This window comes from Festucalex cinctus, chromosome 16 (assembly GCF_051991245.1).
Source record: "Festucalex cinctus isolate MCC-2025b chromosome 16, RoL_Fcin_1.0, whole genome shotgun sequence".
In the NCBI taxonomy this organism is placed as follows: domain Eukaryota; kingdom Metazoa; phylum Chordata; class Actinopteri; order Syngnathiformes; family Syngnathidae; genus Festucalex; species Festucalex cinctus.
Window position 1 is genome coordinate 24,443,289 of NC_135426.1, and position 22,206 is coordinate 24,465,494.

Consider the following 22,206-nt stretch of genomic DNA (forward strand, 5'->3'; position numbering starts at 1 on the left):
GTGTGCGTCATCCTATCTTTTCAAATATATTTTTAATAAATGTAAAATATTTGTTTATATTTAAAAGTAGATTTTATCATTTATCATTTGACATATATGGGAGCTTAGTTTGGTAAATATATATCTTAATGATGCACTTTTTAGATTTAATCTAGCCCAAATTAATTTAGATTTCTCCTTGCATCATTTCATATAAATATGAAGCAATTTGTCCTTTACAAAAATAACAATTACAAAAGTACTATTGTTTGTTGTTGTATTATTCTTATTATTATTTTTAATATACAGTCCGCTTCTTCTGTCAACAAATAAGCCCCGCCCCTTTAGCGCTGATTGGCTGTGGACTGAGGCGTCACTTCCAGCCCAGCCTCTGATTGCCACCGGCACGCGAACAATAAAGCAACCTGAGAAAGGAGCGAGGTGAGCTACGTTTACGTGAATTTCACCCTCTTTCGTGCGGGTTCTTGATGCTTTTGTGTGTTTTGTAGTATTTGTGCTGGTTAGTTGTTACTTGGGGGAGCATGTGGCTGGAAAGGGGAGGGGGGGGGGGGGGAGCTGGCCGGCTGGCTGACTGACTGGCTAGTGGGGGGCGTTGTACTGTATTGTCTTGTCAAAGAAACAAATGGAAGCGAGTTTTATTGATCGTCAAACAGACACGGGCTTTTGTCATGCATGTTCCTGGTTTAAAAAACAAATGTGCTGCTGTTTAGTTATTCAGTATACCTACATGTCCATAAACATCTTTCAGTATGTTTGGAACCCTGGGAGGATCCCAAATGTCTTATTTGTCTTTTTTTTTACCTGGATATTACCACATTTATTTATTTTCTAGTAAGGTTATGACCTCTATTTTTCCCCTTGAACATTTTGACTTTTAGTCTGGCAGGGTTTGACTTTATTCTCGTGGGCGGAGCATACAGTAACTGCTTCATTCTCATAAATTTCTGACTTTTTCATGTATTATAATGACCCCCCCCCCCCCCCCCCCACAATATTGCGACCTTTTTATAGTAACATCATGACATAATTTTCAACTCAGAAATTAAGATTCAGAGGTGTTGTCTTTTATTATGAAGAGATGAATGTACTGTAACGTCCTTGCATTAAAACGTTATTCTCTTAACCAACTTAATTTTCACAAGACGACTCGGTACGGTTCCAGGATTTTTTTTTTCTCACACCCGTGGCTAAAGGGGTCTTGACCCATACATAAGGGGGGGCTGAGAAAATAATTTAGAATAAATATGTTTTAGAATATCAAATAAAATGCTGGAGGTGTTTAACTGCGGCCACAGATTTCTGACGGGGCTCTAGCGCCCCCTTCCCTCGGTGTAGCGCCATCACTGTAATTACCACTTTTTTTTTCTTTTTTTCTATCTCAAGTCAAGTTAAAAGATTAGTACTTGAGACTTTTTCTTTTGAGAGAGAGAGAGAGAGAGAGAGAGAGAGAGAGAGAGAGAGAGAGAGAGAGAGAGATGGATCGATGGATGTTGGGATGGATGGATGGATGTAAAATGATGAACTTGTTTTTCCTCTAAACAAAAATCTTTGTTGTAATAGTTATCATTACCATAGTGATTTAACAAAAAAACAACAAAAAAACGAAAAACAAACACGAAAATATGGTAACTCCGAGGGTCCGTGAAGGCCTCACGTCGAGGGCGGTGAGGAAAGAAAACGGTGGGGGAAAGTGAGGAAAAGGGAGGAGGAGGAGGAGGAAAAATCGGGGAAAAAACGCCTGGAACCACGGCGAAAAGTAACAGCGTGGACGTCTAACCGTGTATGGACCGTCGTTTGGCGGATTACATGATGAGGAGCGAGCCTGTGCTTTTTACATCCAGCGGGGGTGAGTTTCTGACTGAGTTCGTGAGCGGGCTCAACTTGGATGCTATTTTTTATTTTTTTTCCCCCCGGACATGACGGCGACATTTTACGCTGTTTTTGTACAACACGAGTTAAATTTACATTTACACTCACCAGTTTTGCTTCGTGTTTCGTGTTATTTGTTGTCAAATGGGTTTGTTCTTGCGAGATGGATGTACTACTAATTAAGAACAGTCTTTGTGTTCAGTGTGTACACAGAAGAGTATGATTTATGTAGGTCATAGCCCCCATTCCGTAATGCACCTACCCACCTCCATTGGTTTACTTTTCTTTTTTTTTTAAACATCTACTTTCACACCTCCAGGCTACTTCCAGTCTAATTAGGGGGAAGCCAGCAGAGTTGCCTGTAAAAATGTCACTATCCACACTGCTAACAATTTGTGGGCCTGTTTACCCATAGGAAACAATGCAAACTCGATTCCAGAGTCAAATTGTCCCACGAGAATGAAGTCATTCTTTAGATAAATATGTATTTTCAAGTAAACTCAACATGTTTTGTAGCTATTTCACAGGTAGGAAACTGCAAACTCGATGCAAGAGTTAAAACATCAGAAAAGTGTTAAAAAACACACAAGCACAAAAAAAAAAAAACATCAAAAATTTACCACAATTAAGTAAATCATGCTTTAAAAAACTCTACATTTTATTAGAATCAAACAGTAATTTACCAAGTGTAAAGTACAACTTTTGTTTAATTTAAATATATGTTTTTGTCACAAATATAGCTCTTTTTTTCTATTCCTTTTTAAAGCCATTTCATCCATACGCAAACACAAACTCTGTCAATCTTCTTCAGTCAGGCTGTCATAGATGTGTTACAAAAACCGAAAAAATAGATACGGGCAGAACAACAATGTGGGGCTTTTTATGAAAATAAAGTACAAGTTTATAAATTCTTCACCAAGTGGAAACAGTGCAAACTTAAATTAACTTGACTTAACTTAAACTTGACTTCTGTTTGTCCTATCGAACTGTGTTGTTGAATGTTGATAGTTATTTCTGGTCATGTTAGGAATTTATTCTCATAATGTTGCAAATGTTTCACTTAACATTACAAATGCATTCCCATAGTATTATGGCTTTATTCAAGTAAGTAACAAAGTTTCTACTTTGAATTGTACTTGTTTTATTACTGTTAAAAATGCAATGTTTTGTACACCAAGATCTCAATCATTTAACATCGAAGCCGCAGCTTTTTTTTGCACCATTGTCATCAGCGTAGGTCGAAAAAAGTGACACGAGTAAAGACTAGAAAAGTGCAGCTACGTTTTCAAAAGTGCGAAATACAGTGAACCCTGTTTACGTTTCGCTCTCACACAGGGTAGGTGAAGATTTGTCCCACCATTTACATTTGTTTGTTTTTATATTGTAATTTAACCCCTCCTCCTTACACTTCAAACACATTAACGACTGCTAGCTTAATGCTAACCTATAAGGCGAAATGTCATTGATGGGCTAACACAAATTAGCGTAAATGCTACAATGATTCTAAAGTTTAACAACGACTAGAGATTATTAGAAGAGCCACAATAAAATCAAGTAAAGAAATACTCGTAAAATACAAAATAAATGCCTGAAAAATCTACTCAAATAGAGTCAGATTTTGTACTTGGTTACTTCCCACCACTGGGTATATGAATGTCGCTCGCTGTGTAACACTCATCTCATTCATCCCAGGCTGTTGGCAGTTTGGAGGCTTGTGGTTAGCATCCGAGCACCCTCTAATTATCGTTGGGAAAGAAATACCAGAGGGAGCATCTTCACTCTCTCCAAACTGACTTAGCCCTGATCCCTCCAACTCCGCTCGGAGGTTTCGCAGATGTATACTTTCGGGTCGGAAAACATCTGCTTGTACGTTAAACCACCTGTTTGATAGCAATCAACCCGGCCCTGTGATGTTTCGTCCGGGCTTTCAACGGAATATCGCGAGCGCCGCAACGTCGTAATTACAGGCCCGGGGACTGCTCGTCTTTCGCCAGAAACTAATGCTGCATCGGCCATCCTGTGATTTGTTCGTAGCAGTCTCCCGTTGGGTGTAGTTCTGAGTAATGCTCAAGGGGAAAAAATACTTTAATGACTTATAAGAATAAAGTTGTAATGTTACAAGAATGGCATTGTAATACACTGAGTAGGGAAAAAACGTAGACGAAACTTTGATAAGAGATACCATAACTTTGAGTATATATTACAATGCTATAATTTATTCCCTGACCCTGTTAATGAATGAAATTAATGTATTAGGGACAAACTCAATGATACCATTATGAGAGGAAAAACATGGCAAGTTACGAGGCTATTGCTAACCTCAACAAAAAAGATGTTGTTGTACTAAGTTGTCTATTGTCTGCACTAAAAATAGTTTTAGATTGAACTATAAACGGTCCACAACAAAAAAGGAACATTTTTATACAAAACATCTCTTAAGTTATGAGAGTATGATGATGATAGGAGAAAAAAAGTCTGAAATTTTTGCTACAATAATCTTTCTTTTTTTAAATTATTTTCTTAAATGTGCGACTGGTCACATGAAGTATCTTGTTGTGCAGCAATGGAGGAGTTGGTGTACGAGCTCCGTCTGTTCCTCGACCTGCTGGACCGGGAATATCTAAGTGCCGGAATCCGTGAGAAGAAAACGCACCTCTCCAACATCCTCAACCGAGTCCTGTCGGAAAAAGGTGACACTACACTTTGCGGCAAACTCTACATACAGTATGACCCCAAGAATGAGATATTTGAGTGTCTGTAGGTGCCGCTGTTTTGATTAGCAACCAAGTTCAAATGGGTTAACTCTTTCCTGTCCGTGTGTGAGCAATAGCTTGAGATAATGTGTTTTATTTTCTTTTAGGCAAGAGGATGACAGAAACTGTTGTTGATGTATTATTTGAAATACATTTGTGGGCCATTTTGTGACTTTTCCACAGAGCCGTTATGTAAAGCAGAAATCCACAGTGGACTACCCGCACCGCCACAGATGCCACTCCCTGAAATCCCCCACCCCTGGCTGGTAAGACCAGACCCCAAATCTTCAAGTCTTTTGTTGTTGTTTACAAGTATGAAATCGTAATTACATGGAATAAGTTTGAACTTTCACAAACTTCTAAAGCATTGCAAGAAGAAAAAAAAAAAGCACTTTCATTACAGGAAAAGGTAATAAAGTTACCGGCCAGTTTGAAGTGTAATTTTGGGAGTGAAGTCTTTTTTAGTGTTTTCATTTTACAAGGAAAAGTCGTAAATGTTATGTGAAGTCGTAAAACACCAAAGGAAAGACATTGCTATGATAGGAGGGAAATGTTTTAATGTTTTTGTTTTATTTTACAACTGTTAATTTTGCAAGAAAAACCTTGGAAATGGGAAGTTAATAGATTTTTTTTCAATATGTTGTATGCAGCCCCACTAATCTAAACACAGTATTCTGATTAATATTGTGTTTGTGAAATATGAATAAAGCAGCAAAATCTCACCTGTTTTTATCCATCTCAGGGGGCGGCCATTTTGCCACTTGTTTTTGACTAAAAATGACATCACAGGGGCTCAGGCAACGACCAATCACAGCTCACCTGTTTGAGTTTGGTCATTTAACATTCGCAAGCTGAGCCGTGATTGATTGAGTGACGTTGTAATTAAAAATGCTTTAGTTTTCCAAGATAAGTGTATGATTGTTCAAAGAAAAACATGTAAATGTGACTAAAAGGTAACATTACAAGAAAAAAAGTTACACAAAGTTACACAATGAACACAGAAGTAAAGTTGTCTTTTGTGCAAGAAATAAAGATGTAATTTTGAAAGAAAAAAAAGTACTATTACTGCAAGTTCCGTATTATGAGAAAACAAGTAAGAGTCTTATGTTATAAAAATAAAGAGAAAGGGTTTTATCGTCAAGTTGCCGATCCAGCCGTGGGAAAATAAAAATCCGAGCTCAAGCTAGTCGCTTTACCAGACTAAAGTTTCGGTGCGTGGATAACATATTGTTATCTGTGAGCGAAAGAAGTGAACTGTGTGAGAGCGGGTCAGCACGGGGGAGGAAGAGACAGCCTTGACCACAGTCTGTCTGTGACCCGCGCGAGCCCGGCCAAACCAGCACGCTCGGCGAGACTTCCAGCCTGCGGCTTTTCCGAGCTCCCGACAATGCGCTTTCCATCCTGCAGTCTGCGCTGGCCATTTGGAGGAATCGCACTCACTCCAGGGACTGTGAGCTTACAGTTTAGAGGGTCAGAGAGCAGGATCACTGATAGGCCTGCTCCTGATCACAGGTAACAGTTTGGTCGCAGTCAATCACAAGGCACTGAGACAGATTGCAGGCTGTGGCTTTTTCAACTCGTTGGGAAAGGCCGACTGTCCAGGAAAATGTTTGGCGATCCTTCGCACCTACTTCCAGTTACGTCAGGCGCTTCGTTTTGCGCAGCGGTCCTTTCGATGGCGCACAAATGATTTCCATATGTGTTGATGTTGGAGAGCGATGCCGGCCCCCCCCTCCCCTCTCGCTAACCCCCTCGGGTGGGGACCCTCCCTCTGCTTGGCAACTCAACACACACAGGGCGTTGCGTCACGCGAGTGCTAAAATTCCAAAGCATACATCATTTTTGTTGGCTTTTGTTTTGCTCGGCGTATGTAGGTCACCGGCATGTCAACACGGTTCTGCTTCCCTGGTTCCAGCAGGTTTAGGAGAGGTGGACTTGAGTACAGCATACATTATTTGTAAGCATATGATCTAATATTGAATTCAATATTATTCAATTATAGGCAGAACACCTTCCCCCTAAAAGACATCAATGCCATCATGCAAACCGGGCCGACGTATTCTGTTAATTTTTCAGCTTTGACTCTCGGGTTGACAACTCAAACTCAATTCCATTCATCGTTGCAAGGCGTAATTATATATCTCTCAAACCCAAAGTTGTCCTTGGCCCTTTCCTTGTTTTCATCTGTCGTGCAGTACCGTGTAATTATTGTCTTTTCCCCCTCGCAAACATTCTTTCGACAGATCCTATACTGCATCTCATCTCTTCTTTTTTTATTGGCTTGCATCAAATCATTCAGCACAGATTCCAGATCAGGTTCCTACTAGCAGACGCCATTCCGATGTTCTTTATCCAATTTATGCCAATTTGGGTGATGGGGTTCCTAATTTTTGCAATGTTCTGTCCTCCTCGCAGGCTCCAAATAACGGCCCTCCTCCTATACCCAGCTCGTCGCTGCCAGAAGGTTACTACGAGGAAGCAGTGCCTTTAACCCCCGGCAAAGCTCCGGAATACATCACGTCGAGTGAGTGACGTGCACTTTGGCAAGAGACGCGTCAATCAGTCCATCGTTTTTCATTTCTCTCTGATGACCTTCGATCGCAGACTACGATTCGGACGCTATGAGCAGCTCCTACGAGTCGTACGACGAGGAAGAAGAGGACGACAAGGGTCGGAAGACGCGGCACCAGTGGCCCTCCGAAGAGGCCTCCATGGATTTGGTGAAGGACGCCCGCATCTGCGCTTTCCTGCTGCGCAAGAAACGCTTCGGCCAATGGTCGAAGATTCTCTGCGTCATTAAAGATAACAAGCTTCTGGTGAGGAGTGCTTCTTCTTCGTTCTTCCAAAACCACTGCTTCATCATTTAACTAAAACTACTACAGCAAGGTAACAAAATTGAAAACAAACTTATCTTTTGTAAAAACAGGGGCAGATTTATATATCCTTTATAAAATCTTACAGACAATACTTATTTTCTTTTTCGGAAATCGCATCATCAATGCTGTGTTCTGCTTTTGCTCTGTAGTGTTACAAATCGTCCAAAGACCACACGCCCCAAATGGAGCTGACCCTGTCCGGCTGCAGCATCACCCACATCCCCAAAGACGGCAAGAAGAAACGGCATGAGCTGAAAATCATCCATCAAGGGGCAGATGCCCTGGTACTCGCCGTGCAGAGCAAGGAACAGGCAGAGGAGTGGCTCAAGGTAACAATATGCGATTTTCAAATGAGAAGGAACAATTATATTTGTATTTTTTGTTTGTTTGTTTGTTTGTTTGTTTGTTTTGTTCGGGATAAAAAAAAGGAACTCTTAGGAGTTGCAGAAACACCATCCCTATGACTCGTGCAGCTTCGTTACATCCTCAGTGAAGAAAAAGAAGTTGAAGTTAATTTTATTCAACAATTAAAAAAAAAAAATCATTATAAGTCAAAGTTTAAGGGACACGAATCAATATTTCAAAAAAATGAATTTCAAAGATACAACTTCATAATCATAATATTACACCTATAGGAATGTATTTCATCTGAATAAAAAGTCAGAATCTTATGAGAATAAAGTCATATTTTGCTATTGTAAAGTTGCAATTAACATTAAAGTTCATGATTACAGAGGACAGAAAGTTTAACAAGATAATAATTAAAGGGACTGCAAGATGAAAAATCAACTTTTCTTTTCTTTTTTAGCTTTTAGCTGTGTTAAAATGCTCGGCCCTCTATGAGAAATACTCGGTCATTCTGCTCTCCAAGCACCAGCCCCTCCCAACCTGAGAAAACGAACTGTTGTCACTTTATGTGTCACTTTATGACATCATAAGGTACAGGCCCCGCACCGTATCTGCGAACTAAACGCACGCCCACTTTGTCTGAGACCTTCATGGTATAGTGACAAAACTAGCCTATATTCTCAAAAATATGCTGTTTGTTCTCAAAAAAGTGAAGTATATTCCTGTAATACACACTAACAAACACCAACACTAAAGGTAGGGAGGAGTAATTGATGTATGTTGTTTGTGTATGTAAAAGCGCACTTCTTAAAAAAAAAAAAAAAAGATTCAACACAATACTTAATTGCAAAATATTTTGTGGAGCCCATATCTGACAATCTTTACCAGCCTCAACTTCAGAGGTTCCAGTGTACATGTGTCTGCCGCACTCACTGGCTGGCCTCCCTCTGCCAAAGCCATGGAGCCACAGCCTGTCATTTCCCCCTACAAACATAATTGCCGTATGCGCTCCAAAAGCCAAGAGCAGCGAGCTGAGTGCGCTCTGGCTCCAAACACAGGAAGATGAGGGTGGACGTGCATCACCCAGCCTCACTGGCAGATCCAGGTCCGCAGTGCACGAGGGTCACTGTAATGAACGCTGGCGCCCCATGCATCCCTGCAAATCTCATTAACCCTTACTTGGCATGATTGCACCAAGATTCCTCAGCCATTGTGAAACTCTGGATCACTTGATGTGTGTAGCAGCGGTTTCACTTAGCAACGTGAAATTTGGTAGGCATGCCTAACACGAATTCACCCACAAAAAAAAAAAAAAAAAGTCTCAGGAAGCCAGGCTTGAAAAGACACGGCAAGTCTGCCATTTTGTTTTGTAGCGGCCATTTTGGGATTGTTTGGGTCATTTGTATAAATTAAGGTTGTGCAATGTCCTATAAGCGTTATATATGGGTTTTTTTTTTGTTTTGTTTTTATACGTAGGTTGAAAAAGAAGTGTTAATGTATTTTGAAAATGTAAGGAGTAGAATGTACAGATCTGTTTTTAAATATCGGGAGTAAAAGTAAATTATCATTTGAAAAAGAGAGATAGAGTAGGCTAGCAACAAAATCTAGTATTACGAGTGGTCAGAAATGTGGAAAATCTCCTCCTCTCCAATTTCCTCCAAAAAAGCTATACATTTGCAGGATTACCTACATGGACCCTGCCCTGTATACTTATGTAATCGTAATGAATGAGCATCTTAATTCTGTGGAAATACTTCAAGATTCCTAATCCAGCCATGTTTTATGGTCCTAACGTTCCGCAAGCCAAGTGAGGCTCAGCATCATATAAACCCCTCCGCAATCCTCAGAATGCGTGTCGATTTTCCATTTCTTTTAATGGCAATGACAGCCACTTGCGGCTAATGCTGTGTTACTGTATTACATGTTTCTAGGTCATGAGAGAGGTGTGTGGTAATGGGGCTTTTGAATTGGATCGCTCCGGATCCCCAGTCAACAAACCTGAACTGGAAAAGGTAGAACCATTAAAAAATAATAAGAAGAATAATTGTACAACCAGCAGATGTTCGCATACCACGATTGTTGTACATATTGTGCACCCTTTGATGGGTTTTTAGCTTTTAATAAAAACATTTTTGTTCCACTATTTTTAGAAATCCTCTTGTGACAGGCCAAGCTCAGATGGCGAAGCAACACATGAGAATGGACACGTCGACAACAAGGACCACGGTATGTATCAATATCAAGATTGGAGATGGTGGTTTTATTATTACTATATTGCGAGGCTTCTGTGCAAAATCCATCCACGGGTTTCTTCTGTGGTGTCATTCCAGGAAAAGGAAAGAAAAATTCCAAGTCAGAGCAGGGCAAGACCGGGACTGTTGGGAAAGGCGCTGGGAAGAAGATTACCAAGATCATCGGGCTGGGCAAGAAGAAGCCGTCCATGGATGAGCAGACTTCATCAGCAGAGGAAGATGTACCCACGTGTGGTAAGCAGTGGTGGAAAGGAAACAAGTGCATGTACTTTATAATTGTCCTTAACTCGTTTGCTCCCAAAAACGTATAAATATGTTCTATTTTAAATGTTTTAAGTGTCCCAAAGACGTATTTGTACATTTTTTGTTTTTTATGATAGAGCATACAGAAGGCTTTGACGCAGCCCCTCAACTGCAAAGAACGGTTGAAGAAATGGTAGTTATTACTCAAATGGCCAGCAAGTGGCAGCAGAGCAAAGGAGATCAACCAGGATCATGTTGAAAATAAGCTCAATTACACAAAATTCGAAATAGATTTGTTAATAATGATGAAACTTAGCTATATTGAAATGCTAATTGCTGCTAAATGCAAACAGATGAAAGTAGAGCCTTTCATCTTTCTTTTGTCAGGTTCCATGTTTTTATAGCAAAAACAATATTCTGTGGGCCTTGCAAAATCGGTCGAAATCGAGTAAAACAGCCGGGAGTGAAGGGGATTGTTTCTGTGAAAATGGCTGGAAGTGAATGAGTTAAGTAGATTTTTCAGGTGTCTGTACTTGAGTATAATATATCAGGTGACTTTTTACTAAATTTGAAAACATCAACGATAATGTCGAGCAAGTTACATTCCCAAAAATCCCACATTTTCACTCAAGCATACAGTGGTGCCTTGATACAAGTTTCATTTGAAAATAGTACGTCTACACTACGATATTGTACTTTGTAAAGTCATAAAGTATAACATAATTAAATGGAATGTAAAGAATGAAACAGTACACGACTAGTATAACATAATTAATATAGTAAACTCAAACAATTCCAACTTCTGTTTCACATTCTACATTTCCACAATTCAATAAATTTCAGTTTATTGTGGGCTCTTCAGCTTTCAAATTTTGTTCCATAGTGAATGAATGTTTTTACTTATATTGTGGCCGTTGCAGTAAGTTTCCTCTTTTTGTTTGATCGAAAGGCTACCTGAACGTGCTGTCTAATAACCGCTGGCGGGAGCGCTGGTGCCGACTCAAAGACAACCAGTTGCTGCTGCATAAGGACCAGGATGACCTGAAGAGCCACATCGCTTCGCTCCCGCTCCGAGGCTGCGAAGTCAGCCCCGGTCTGGACCACAAGCACCCTTTTGCCTTCCGCTTGTTACGCAACGGTCAGGAGGTGGCTGTACTGGAGGTACATGAAGCTGTCAGCAGCGTCAACTGCTTTTTTTTCCCCAATAATCTGGTTCATAAGCTCATGCTAATAAAAAGAAAGGACTTGGTTTCATTTTTCTTGTTTCTGTTCAGGCATCCTCCTCCGAAGCCATGGGTCGCTGGCTGGGGGTCTTAATAGCCGAGACGGGCTCCAACGCGGACCCCGCCACCTTGCATTACGACTACATTGACGTGGAGACCACCGCCAACGTAATCCAGCTGGCCAAACAGTCCCTCTGGTGAGAGACGTGCAACGGGTGGCCCCATCAGACGTCAAACGAGCCAATCGACAATTCTCCGAATTCTTGAAGCGACTAATTCATGTTTCTTCCAGTTTTACCAGTAAGCGTGCAGTCTCCCCGAACCCGTACTTGGACAATACAGTCGGCAGCTATGCCTGCCCCAGCGGGATGGCTCTGCACTACCATGACGTACCCATCAATGGAATGGTACGGCTCACGTTTCACATTTTCCTATAGGAAATCATGGAAATGATTCATTCCATTTAAGGGGTGACCGGATACAAGGGAAGTGGTCAATTTACTGTCATGAAAAAAAGTCTTGTGGTCTTCACTTAACAATATGAAATTTGGTAGCCATGCCAATCATAAGCACAAAAAAAAAAAAAAAGTCTTAAGTGGCCATGCTTGAAAAGACTTAGCAAGTTGGCCATTTCAGTTTAAATGCAGCCATTTTAGTGTCATTTTGACCATTCACTCAAATTTGAAAGTTCAGCCCGGAATCCAGTTTCTCTGAGTAACATGAAGTTTGGTAGGCATGTTAATCATGAGCAGAGCCATGAAAAAGTTTCAAGAAGCCATGCCAAAAAGACACAAAAAAAATCGACCATTTTCATTTGAATCAGGCAAAAGAAATTGGCTGATGGCTATGTTATGTTATAAAGGCAGTTATGTTATAAAGGCAAAACACTTAATCAATAATGAGGGTTTTGTGACTTTTTGTTGACTCCCATAGATTGGCTTTGAGGTGTGAATGTCTCTGTCCTTTAGATGCTCATAATCTACTAACATCTTTCCTTCTAACCACCCTTCCGTCCGCTTGCAACGCCTCTTTTCTTTCCTCTCTTGGCGTTAATTTGCAGCACTCCAGTCCCAGCACGGGTGGGAACGAAGCGCACGATGAGAGCTCCTACGAAAACGTACCCTCGGCCAAGCTGACCGTCTCTGCAAATCACTATAAGACACCTGTTTCTAAAGTCTCTTCTAAATTCCTTACTGCTGATACTAAAACCAAAGATGCTGCTCAGGTGACTAACATTGTGTGCTGCTTTTTGCTATTAGCATCCCAATGAAAAGCTTACTAACAAGCTTGCCCTTTCACTTGAGCCTCTTCAATCAGAAAGCCTGCACAAATTAAAGCTACCACACAAGACAGGCCAGAAGATTCCCACTTTCACTAAGCATCACTTGCCATAAAAGCCAGCTTTTTGCTGGGAATAACACAAATTCAGGAGTGTTGATTATTGTTTTCCAAAATAAAAGCATATGTTTGCAAATGTCATGAATAAAAAAAAGATAATCAGTCTACTCTCATGTAGGACTTCAGAAATCTGATGGGCTGACATTCTGAGTATTTGGACAATTTAAAGTTTAACAAGGTCTCGAATCGATTATCAAAAATGATTATTGATTAATTTTCTAATCAATTAGTTGTCGATTTAATCGTTGCACCTCTGCTGTGTTCTATTCCAAACTAGTTTAAGGGAAAGAAGGGAACCGCAAGCAATGGGTTGGCATTCAAACAGAAGGCAGATCCAAGAAGTCAGCAAAAGAAGAACGGGACAGCGTCACTCAAACGCAATAACTCCAGTAAGTACCACAAAATTTACGGTACTTGGTTCCACTCAAATAAACCTTCCATCTCACTCCATGTAAGATAATAATATTATATAGCTACGCAGATGAAAGAGATCAAATCCTGTTTCTGTCAACTATTTGATTTGAAGGAAGGAGAGACGCGATACGGCAGTGAAAGAGGTCAAAATCCAGATGTCAGATAACCTATTTGGCACGACATTACTGTGTCTAATCCAGTCAAAATTAATCTGGCTCTGATGCAAATTGCATCTCTGGCACCATTTCCAATCCAATCCGCACATTTTGCATTCCAGATGCGGAACAATGTAAATATGGGAAAAACCGTGTTGAGGCGGACGCCAAGCGGCTGCAGGCCAAAGACGACGAGCTGACCAAAAAGAAACTCGACATCAGGAACCATCTGACCGCCCTGAAGAAGGAACGCAAAGACCTGCGCAGCGCGATTGAGGCGTCCTCAGGTGAGACGGTGCATCGAGGCAGGCATACATGCCAAAAATAATCAGACGACTACAATGTTCCCACACATCGTGGATCACCTACCGCGGACCCGCTCCATCGGCATGTTTACAGCCAAAGTTGGACTGGTTTGTCCCAACAGGCAAGCGATCGCAGGCCTCGCTGTCGGAACGCCTGAAGAAGGTGGAGGACGAGTGCAGGCAGAAGGAGGAGGAGCGAGTGAGCCTGGAGCTGGAGCAGACCGAGGTCAAAGACAGCTTGAAGAAAGCCCTGAGCGGAGGGGTCTCCCTCGGCCTCACCATTGAACCCAAACCTGCTCCGGCGGCGGTCCAGGTCATTACGCTGCTGCCTCCACAACCGCTTAGATTCATATTCAGGGCTTGTTTTTGTCCTTTCGTTAGTTATCCTGTAGTTTTTTACTTTTTCCCTCCTCAAGTTACTCACATAAAACTGCAACGTAAAACGTGACGTTCGAGTAACTGGTGTTTCTCCCTGGCAATATTGCAACGTAGTCACCGGCAACGTTACGACGGGTCCAGGGGTGTTCGCCCTTCTCCAGCTGCGACACCAGCGACGCAGAGACCTGCTCCCTGCCCGTCAACAGCGCCTCGCTGCTCCGCCGCCAGCAGGGCATCCCCAAGGCATCGCCGGTCCGAGGACACGTCCTGCGGAAGGCCAAGGTCAGTGTTAATAAAGACAAAAAGAAATTGCAATGATTATAAATTACTGCATGTGAAACTTTTCCAATGCAAATTTGGAAAATTCATCTATAAATGGTTGCTTGTTTTCCAGGAATGGGAACAGAAGAGTGGAACCTAAAGCACCTCAACTGCTCTTTGGTTCTCTTTTTTTAGGAGACATTGCCTATGTATTTATTTGTAACGGTCCTTCCACACACTTTTTTTGTTTAACCAAAAACAAAGAAATTATGGTTTTCAGACACGTTTCTACTGTTGAGAATGTTTGGTTGTGTACATAACTATTTCTGTGCCTGACTTTTTATTTTTGTGCTTTTGGTCCAAAGTCTCTTTCCACAGATTCAGTCCAAATCCAATATTTATTTGTAAATGTTTCAAGACAAGCTGTAATAGCTTCCCTCTATTTATGTTGATATATTTAAAGTATATATGTAGAAAAGGAATTTCTTTACACAGCAGTTTTCTCACACTTGGGGTCGGACCCCTGCGGGGGAGGCATTTTGGGTGCAGACCCAAATCTGTTGCTTTATCTGGAATTCTTATGGCTTTTAATCACTCCTGACCAAGAATTGCAACCATTCTGAAAAAAAAAAAAAGTCTCATAAATACTCTACCAGTCCCAGACTTACAAGATAAAGTTGTAATTTTACTGGAAACAAGTCGTCATTGAACAATAATTCAAAGTGTGGGCGGAAAATAAATCTACATAAATGTACTGCAAGTAGACAACATTTCTGAGAGAATATTGCCTGAAATAATGCAATATTACAAGGAATTTTTTTTCCCCTCATTTATCTTTTCAGTGTCACTCTCATGGTCCTTGGCTGTCTTGTAAAATAATTGATAATATTTAGTATGTATGGTAAGTTTTATGCTGTTGGCATGATGTGGCTTTGTCAATAAATGTGAACCTGATATATGTAGCATAGCTTAGCTTAGCAAATTGGTTTGGGGAGATATGTATGTTTGTTTGTTTGTTTGTTTTTTGCACCTTATAAATGTTCTACTTCATTTCATTTTGGACAGTCATCAGCTTGATGACGGTAACATGCTTTGTACATAGTTTGGGAGACCTGCGTTTACTGAATTTTATAAATAAATATCTTCTAAAGTTGTCTTGTTGCTATTGTAAATTCATGTACAAAAACACAACACATATTACAAACTACTGTATTATATAGTGTATATTACACTAAATACTTTAATTTAAAAGGCTGAGCAAAAAATAGTGCTAAAATTAGGTTTCTGTCAAAAAAAAAGCTAAAAAGTAATCCTAAAAAAATCCATCCATTTCTCTACACCACTTTCATTCTTTGCTTCCTCTTTTGTCCTCCTTCGATTCCCTCTTTCTTTTCTTCCTTCCTCCAGCCCTTTCTTTCACATCTTGAGTCTTCATCCATCTACCTTCCATCCATCTTATCGTTTCTTCATACCTTCCATTCAAGGCATCCATCCCTCATTGCTTCTGCTTCCTTCCATCATACCCCCTTAGGCCTCCTTTCTTCCTTTCATTTTCCCTCCTGTCTATCATCCCTTCCCGTCACGCAGACCTTCCTTAGTTACTTCCAACCACATTGCATCAATCCTGTATTCATACTTCCTTTTCCTTTCCTTCGTTTATCTTTTAAAACACTCTTGTTTCCATCATACCCTCGTTTTCTCCCTATCTACCTCCATTGCCTGAAGAAAAAAAAATTTAAAAGTGTATTTGAATTTTAGGGCGACCTATGTAAAAGTGCCGAGCGAAGTTGTATAGAATCAGCAAATTCGTGTTATTATTATTATTTTATGAATGTTCTGAACACTTATTCGTCTTTTTTTTAAATGAACAAGTCAAAATTTGGATTTGTGTTCACATTTCCCCCTCGGAACGCTCCGCCGCGTGACGCTTTTGCTGTGCGACGGCCTCGAAGACATGATGACGAGAGCCGCGCTCATCTGTTAGCTCTCGGAGCCAAATTCCACCTTCACGTTTGGCATTATGCGAACAATGACGTTGACCCCCTCGAGTTTTTGCTAAATTTAAAACGGTCGCGTTCACGTTTTTCGGCCGAGGAGGCGACAGCTGGCTCTCGCCAGTCTCCCGACAGCCCCCCACACCTGACTTCATTCAATGAAGTGTTAGCATCACACTTAGCTCCTGCGCTTTTTTGTCACAAAAAAAGACGCACTTTCGACACGCTTCGGCATCCTTCGGGCATACTTTTGCACGGCATCGGTGAATTAACGGTAAGCGTGCGCTATTACTGCATATCTATACCTCATAGAGATTACGTGATGTGGCGTTACGACTTGAAATGATGCTAACCAGCTAGCCTAGCTGCCGTTGCTAACGACAACATGGCTAACCCACCGGCAAAAATTGTAATAATAATAGAAAAGGAAAGTGTGCGTCGATAATGAGTTGATTATTTTTTCCCTGTGTTTTTTTTTTTTTTTTTTTCGTGATTCACCGCCGCTGTGGCTTTGCGTTTGTTGTTATGGATCCAGATAATTGGTTTCCACCAAACCTTCTCTCGGCTAACATTAGCCTGCTAACGAATTCCTAATGGTTCCTTATTGTCTCCCAATTAGGGCACAAACGTTGGTTTTAGTTTTCGGTCTTCTTGTGTGGACAAACGCAAACCTTTTTGTTAGCAGGTGGTAATTAATTTTTTCAAGTACCACCTCAGAATACAGTACTACCCCGACCTAAACATCATTTCTATGTGTCAACCTAAATACCTTCAGAATTAATGATTAAAAAAAAAAAAAGTACCAAAATATTCACGGCCTATTACAACCTGACTCCCTTCATTTGTCCTTTCCTGTTTCCGTACTTTTTCCCATCCTGCCTTGCTTGCATAGTTCCATGATCCTTCTCTCGATCCGCACTTATTCATCTGTCCTTCCTTTTTCACATTTGCCCTTCCATAAATTTTTCCTTCTCTTCCTTTTATTCTTTCAATCCTCCACTTGTGGACATTTCCTCCTTCCTTGATTACTTCCTCCCTTCTTTCTTACCTTTTATTCACTCCACTTCTTCAATTTTTCCTTCCTTCATCCTTCCTGCCACTCGCTTTTCATTAATAATTTCTCCCTCCCTTTTTTCATTCCTTCTTTCCAACTTGCCTGCCTTCATCTGTCATTCCTTCATTCTTTCCTTCCATTTGTCTAGCCTTCTCTCCTTCAATCATTCCTTCCACATTCGGTCCCTTCATCGTCCCTTCAATCAATTATAGATTTCTCCTCGTCCATCCTTTTTTTTTTTTTTTTCCCCTCCAGTTCATTCTGGATTTCCTTCCACCTTCTATCCTTCCCACCCTTGTTCCATTCTTTCTTACTTACAAATGTGATCTAAAAAGTGTATTTCTGCTTTTGATCCACCCAGTTACAAACTGATTTTATGCATACAATATATTTTATTAAAAAGCCAACATACTATAAAATCAACTCATTCTGTAACATATAAACAGCCAGTAAATGCTGTTTAGAATTTTCTACCTGCCTTTCTGTTTTTACTGATTGTTGTCATTCGTGTAGGTGACACGCTGGCGCAGGTCGCGGGGTGTCCGTGGATAATGCGAGACAGTGGGGGTAGCCTGACCCAGAACCGCTGGCAGGGAGATCTCGGTCTGACTGCTGTGGGCCAGGAAGATGCTGGAGGAGGTAATTATTTTATTTATTTATTTATTTTGCTCATTTTGAATCGTCCAGACCCTTGTGAGGAATAAGCGGTCAAGAAAATGGATGGATGGATGGATGAATCGTCCAGTGCCAGTACATTCTGGTCTGGTCTGTCAATCGCCACTTTGTAGCAGATGACCAATTGTCTTGTTTTTAGTATATTGCTAAGGGATGTCAAGCAAAAAAAATCAAACCATGTATCATACATTAAAAGCAATTGGTAAAGTACTTTCATTTGAGTGAGTGCTGTGCTATTTTTTTTTTTTTTTTAATTTGCTGAATGTTTCTTATGTTTGCCGGTAGGTGGAATTCCTGGAGACCACCTCATTGTCCCGGTGTCCGACCACAGCATCCCCAGCCCCATGCATCTCCGCCTGGGTCAGAAAGAAAGGGTGTGGAGCGACGAGGCGGAAGAGGACGGGATAGGCCACATCGACGCCGAGGACGCTGACGATGAGTTCGAGGGCGGCTGCTGGGAGGAGAATGAGGAGGAGGAGGAGGAGGAGGATGAGGAGGAGGAAGATGAGGAGGAGGAGGAAGAAGTAGAAGAAGATGAGGATGAAGATGAAGAGCAGGCAGCTGTGGTGGAGTGGGACATGGCGGACTTCCCCCCCCAATCCACCCAGCTTTACCAACACGCAAACTTTGGAGCATTACCGACGGATGAAGACGTAAGGACGGAGGAGAACGAGGCGGCGCTGCTCCCCCAGGCTGGAACGGGCCGGCAGATGTCGGAGCTCCACCGAAACAAATCCTGGGCTCTGCGGCACGCCCGGTACCGGCGCCAGCCGCGATTCCACGGCGCCCTGGGCTCCCGGCTGAGCCAGAATTGGAAGAGCTGGCGGCAGCGGGCCCAGCGGGTGTACTCCCTCCACCTCCGTTGGAGCTTGAAAGGACTCAAGTACAATTGTTACAGCAAGCAGCGTAGGATAAAACGCTTTCGCCAATCGCTGCGCACTGACGACGAGCTCAGCGACGATGACAGATTCACAGAAGCTGGTAGAGGTACCGGTTAATAAAGGACTACTTTAAAATGCACAAGTTGCACTGGTTCAAATAAGAGCCCAAAGAGTTGTACAAGTTGAAACGATCTCTTCAAAATCAACTCGAAATATTTGTTTGTGCAGATAAACAGAGGAGCGGCTGCTCTCCAGACAGGCACGGGGAGCGAGGCAGACGGGAATTGGAGGAGAAACGAGCGGAGCCGGCGCTTTCCGAGGAGCACGTGAGCTGTGTAACAGGTCGGGGTCCGTTGCCCCTTTTGCGCAGTTCACCCGCACGACGGCTATTGTGTTAAGGAGTCTTTTGTTGTCACGGCACAGGTATTTTGGAAGAGTCCCTGCAGAAATACGGCAGTTTGATCCCGATCCATGTGGAAGACATTGTGGAGAGGCTTCGGGACATCTTCAGTGAGAACTTTGCACAGCTGCACAGGTTAGATGCATTTGGTCAACTTGTTTGCTGTCTCATGTAATCTTAGGTTGCTCTTTTTTTTTTCTTTCTCTACCTGGATGTTGTTTAGGAAAACCATGGTCCAACATTTGATACAATCCTTCCAGCGGACCTCGGGATCAGCTCTGGCAAAAACTTTCCGAGTGAACTACAAGCGTCACGTTCTTACCATGGATGACCTCGGCACTCTTTATGGGCAGAACTGGCTCAATGACCAGGTATGACTGAACAGTCGCAAAATGTATTCAAGTGATCCAAAGCAGCAGTTCACAACGTTAATGCAACTAATCCTGACAGTTCACAAGATTAATAGTAATACGCTACTTAATACAACTACACAATTCACAATATTAAACATGACAAGTCACAATGTCGGGTAGCGTTTAATTCCAGTTGTATCTCAGATCATTTGTCCTTATAGAAATGAATGGAAATCTAAGGTGCCCCAAAAACACCAACAAAAATCTTTGTATTTCTAGAGTATTGTATGTAAACATACCATAATACTATCATTGAATAGAATTTACAATTTGTGCAGAATTCAATGGACTTCTGGTGTGTGTGCCTTGCCCACCAAGGTGCCGTTCATTTTCCTTGAAAGATGTTCCTAATTGTTGTTCTTTGCTTGTTTTGTTCAGATTATGAACATGTACGGCGACCTGGTCATGGACTCGGTTCCAGAGAAGGTGCGCACCGTCCAATTTCAACTTTTGAGGTTTCCAGCAGGATTCCGTCACGGTGTGTCAGAAGGTGATGGCTGTTTTCTGTCCTCTCTTACAGGTTCACTTTTTCAACAGCTTTTTCTACGACAAGCTAAGGACAAAAGGCTATGAAGGAGTCAAGCGTTGGACGAAAAATGTAAGCGAGCGCTATTTGAAGTGCGAAAGCCGACGATTCATGTGCATTTCTGGCTCCCTTCCTGGCAGGTGGATATCTTCCAGAAGGATCTGCTGTTGATCCCCATCCACCTGGAGGTTCACTGGTCGCTGGTCAGTGTGGACATTCCCCGGAAAGCCATCACCTACTTCGACTCCCAGCGGACCCTCAACAGACGCTGTCCCAAGGTGGCGCAGAATTTTTTTTTACTCACACAACATTATACAACGCAGTCTCTGCACATTTTGGAATTGAAACCCATCTGTGTGCTTCCCCACCCCCCAGCACATTTATAAGTATCTGCTAGCGGAGGCCATCAAAAAAGAGCGGCAAGACTTTTTGACCGGCTGGAAAGGCTTTTTCAAAATGGTGAGACGCTTGATTGTTTTTCACGTTTGGAAGCGGCTCGCTTCAGTCGCTCTGCTGTGCGTTATACTGAGACTGCCGGCATGTGCGCGTTTCAGAAAGTGGGCCGGCAGAATAACGACAGCGACTGCGGGGCGTTTGTGTTACAGGTAAGTCAAGGTTTCACTGTAAATGTAAGAATTGAAGGAGCATCGGCGCCACCCGACGTTTGGCCAAATTGGACTGAATATTTGTCGGTTTTGTCTTTCCGCCGCCTCGACTGTACAGTACTGCAAGTGTCTGGCCCTGGGGCAGCCGTTCAGTTTTGGTCAGCAGGACATGCCTCGCCTTCGGAGGCAAATGTACAAAGAACTGTGTCACTGTAAGCTCACCCTGTGACCCCCCCACACCCCATCGAAACCACACCAGCCACAGAGAGATGGACGGGGGCCGGGCGGGCACCCAAGACGGAAGACTCACAGCCAACGCCACGTCGTACATCGTCGCAACCATCTTGTGGATCCTTCAGTGGAAGCTACTCATGTAGATAACCCCAAAATGTTCAAAAAGTTCTCACTTTCTTTGCTAAATCAAATCCGAGTGTACAAAAAAAAAACAATGGTTCATCAGGTCACGTGATCAGACCTGCAAGCAGTTAATACCCCTAACATGTAACAAACTTGTTTTACTTTTTCTGAAGGATGAATATTGAAAAGGTTCCCTGGCCCTCCCCGTGCTGACAGCTCGGCAATTGTCTCTTCGACGCATTTTTTATTTTTATTTTTATTTTATTTTTTTGTCACGTGACATGTCCTTTATTGACGTAATTTACTTTGCATTTATCTGTTGTTGTTTTTTTTTTTATACGTGCGTTCATGTTGGAAAATATATTGCTATGCTTTGACAACCGTTATTACAGGAGGAGTATTTTTCTTTTATTTTTTTTTATGTTGGGGCAAGAATAAATTGGCTAGTTTTCTTTTTTTTTCCATCGAGCAAGTTGTTCTCCGTAAGCTTTTTTTTTTTTTTTGTAACAAAGTACTTTGAGCCCCTGCTGTGCCTCCTAAGTTGTGATTCAACTCTGTTTTATATATCTTCTACAATGCATAATGGTTGCTAGAAATAAAAAAATAAAAAAACGAATGTGTGTTTCTGTAATGGAAGTAAACTAACACAAATGACTTCCCGTGCAAGGACACGCTTGAAATGATGTGAAATGTGTTCTAAAAATTAGACAGTTCAATTGACTGTATCTTGTTGAGGGAAAGTGGTGCAGAAAATGGATGGCCAAAGGAAAATTGACCAATGGCAATGTCAAGTAGAGTGACTATTCAACACTGGCATGCACAATTT

The 22,206-nt window shown here is 41.8% G+C and overlaps 2 protein-coding genes across 5 annotated transcripts; both read left to right on the forward strand.

Annotated features, from left to right (window-relative positions):
* The first annotated feature begins 345 nt into the window (after positions 1 to 345).
* On the forward strand, positions 346 to 15,629 carry afap1 (actin filament associated protein 1). Of its 3 annotated transcripts, none has more exons than XM_077500909.1 (18): positions 346 to 420; positions 4,431 to 4,559; positions 4,806 to 4,888; positions 7,038 to 7,146; positions 7,227 to 7,438; positions 7,648 to 7,827; positions 9,778 to 9,858; positions 9,997 to 10,072; positions 10,177 to 10,332; positions 11,291 to 11,502; positions 11,616 to 11,761; positions 11,857 to 11,971; positions 12,625 to 12,789; positions 13,240 to 13,351; positions 13,654 to 13,818; positions 13,959 to 14,149; positions 14,329 to 14,496; positions 14,609 to 15,629. In XM_077500909.1, exons 2-18 carry the CDS (start codon positions 4,433 to 4,435, stop codon positions 14,633 to 14,635), a joined length of 2,325 nt encoding a protein of 774 aa, XP_077357035.1. In that variant the 5' UTR covers positions 346 to 420; positions 4,431 to 4,432; the 3' UTR covers positions 14,636 to 15,629. The 3 variants fall into 3 exon arrangements, with proteins under 3 accessions (XP_077357035.1, XP_077357034.1, XP_077357036.1); XM_077500908.1 differs by lacking the exon at positions 346 to 420 and adding an exon at positions 1,691 to 1,846; XM_077500910.1 differs by lacking the exons at positions 346 to 420; positions 12,625 to 12,789 and adding an exon at positions 1,691 to 1,846.
* A 748-nt stretch (positions 15,630 to 16,377) lies between these two features.
* Positions 16,378 to 21,996, forward strand: LOC144004067 (uncharacterized). Of its 2 annotated transcripts, none has more exons than XM_077500982.1 (12): positions 16,378 to 16,743; positions 18,037 to 18,162; positions 18,484 to 19,185; positions 19,308 to 19,421; positions 19,503 to 19,614; positions 19,703 to 19,850; positions 20,271 to 20,318; positions 20,413 to 20,490; positions 20,559 to 20,696; positions 20,794 to 20,877; positions 20,973 to 21,023; positions 21,142 to 21,996. In XM_077500982.1, the coding sequence occupies exons 2-12, from the start codon at positions 18,075 to 18,077 to the stop codon at positions 21,250 to 21,252; spliced, it is 1,674 nt and encodes a 557-aa protein (XP_077357108.1). In that variant the 5' UTR covers positions 16,378 to 16,743; positions 18,037 to 18,074; the 3' UTR covers positions 21,253 to 21,996. The 2 variants fall into 2 exon arrangements, with proteins under 2 accessions (XP_077357108.1, XP_077357109.1); XM_077500983.1 differs by lacking the exon at positions 16,378 to 16,743 and adding an exon at positions 16,818 to 16,878.
* Positions 21,997 to 22,206: the final 210 nt, after the last annotated feature.

What these genes read in the sequence shown, in the direction of transcription:
- afap1 (XM_077500908.1), top strand. Translation starts at nt 1,783, where the DNA reads ATGGACCGTCGTTTGGCGGATTACATGATGAGGAGCGAGCCTGTGCTT. An exon ending in AGGAGGTGGCTGTACTGGAG is followed by an intron (nt 11,503 to 11,615) that starts GTACATGAAGCT and finishes GTTTCTGTTCAG; the next exon opens with GCATCCTCCTCCGAAGCCAT. An exon ending in AAACCAAAGATGCTGCTCAG is followed by an intron (nt 12,790 to 13,239) that starts GTGACTAACATT and finishes ATTCCAAACTAG; the next exon opens with TTTAAGGGAAAGAAGGGAAC.
- LOC144004067 (XM_077500982.1), top strand. Translation starts at nt 18,075, where the DNA reads ATGCGAGACAGTGGGGGTAGCCTGACCCAGAACCGCTGGCAGGGAGAT. An exon ending in GGAAAGGCTTTTTCAAAATG is followed by an intron (nt 20,878 to 20,972) that starts GTGAGACGCTTG and finishes TGCGCGTTTCAG; the next exon opens with AAAGTGGGCCGGCAGAATAA. An exon ending in GCGGGGCGTTTGTGTTACAG is followed by an intron (nt 21,024 to 21,141) that starts GTAAGTCAAGGT and finishes TCGACTGTACAG; the next exon opens with TACTGCAAGTGTCTGGCCCT.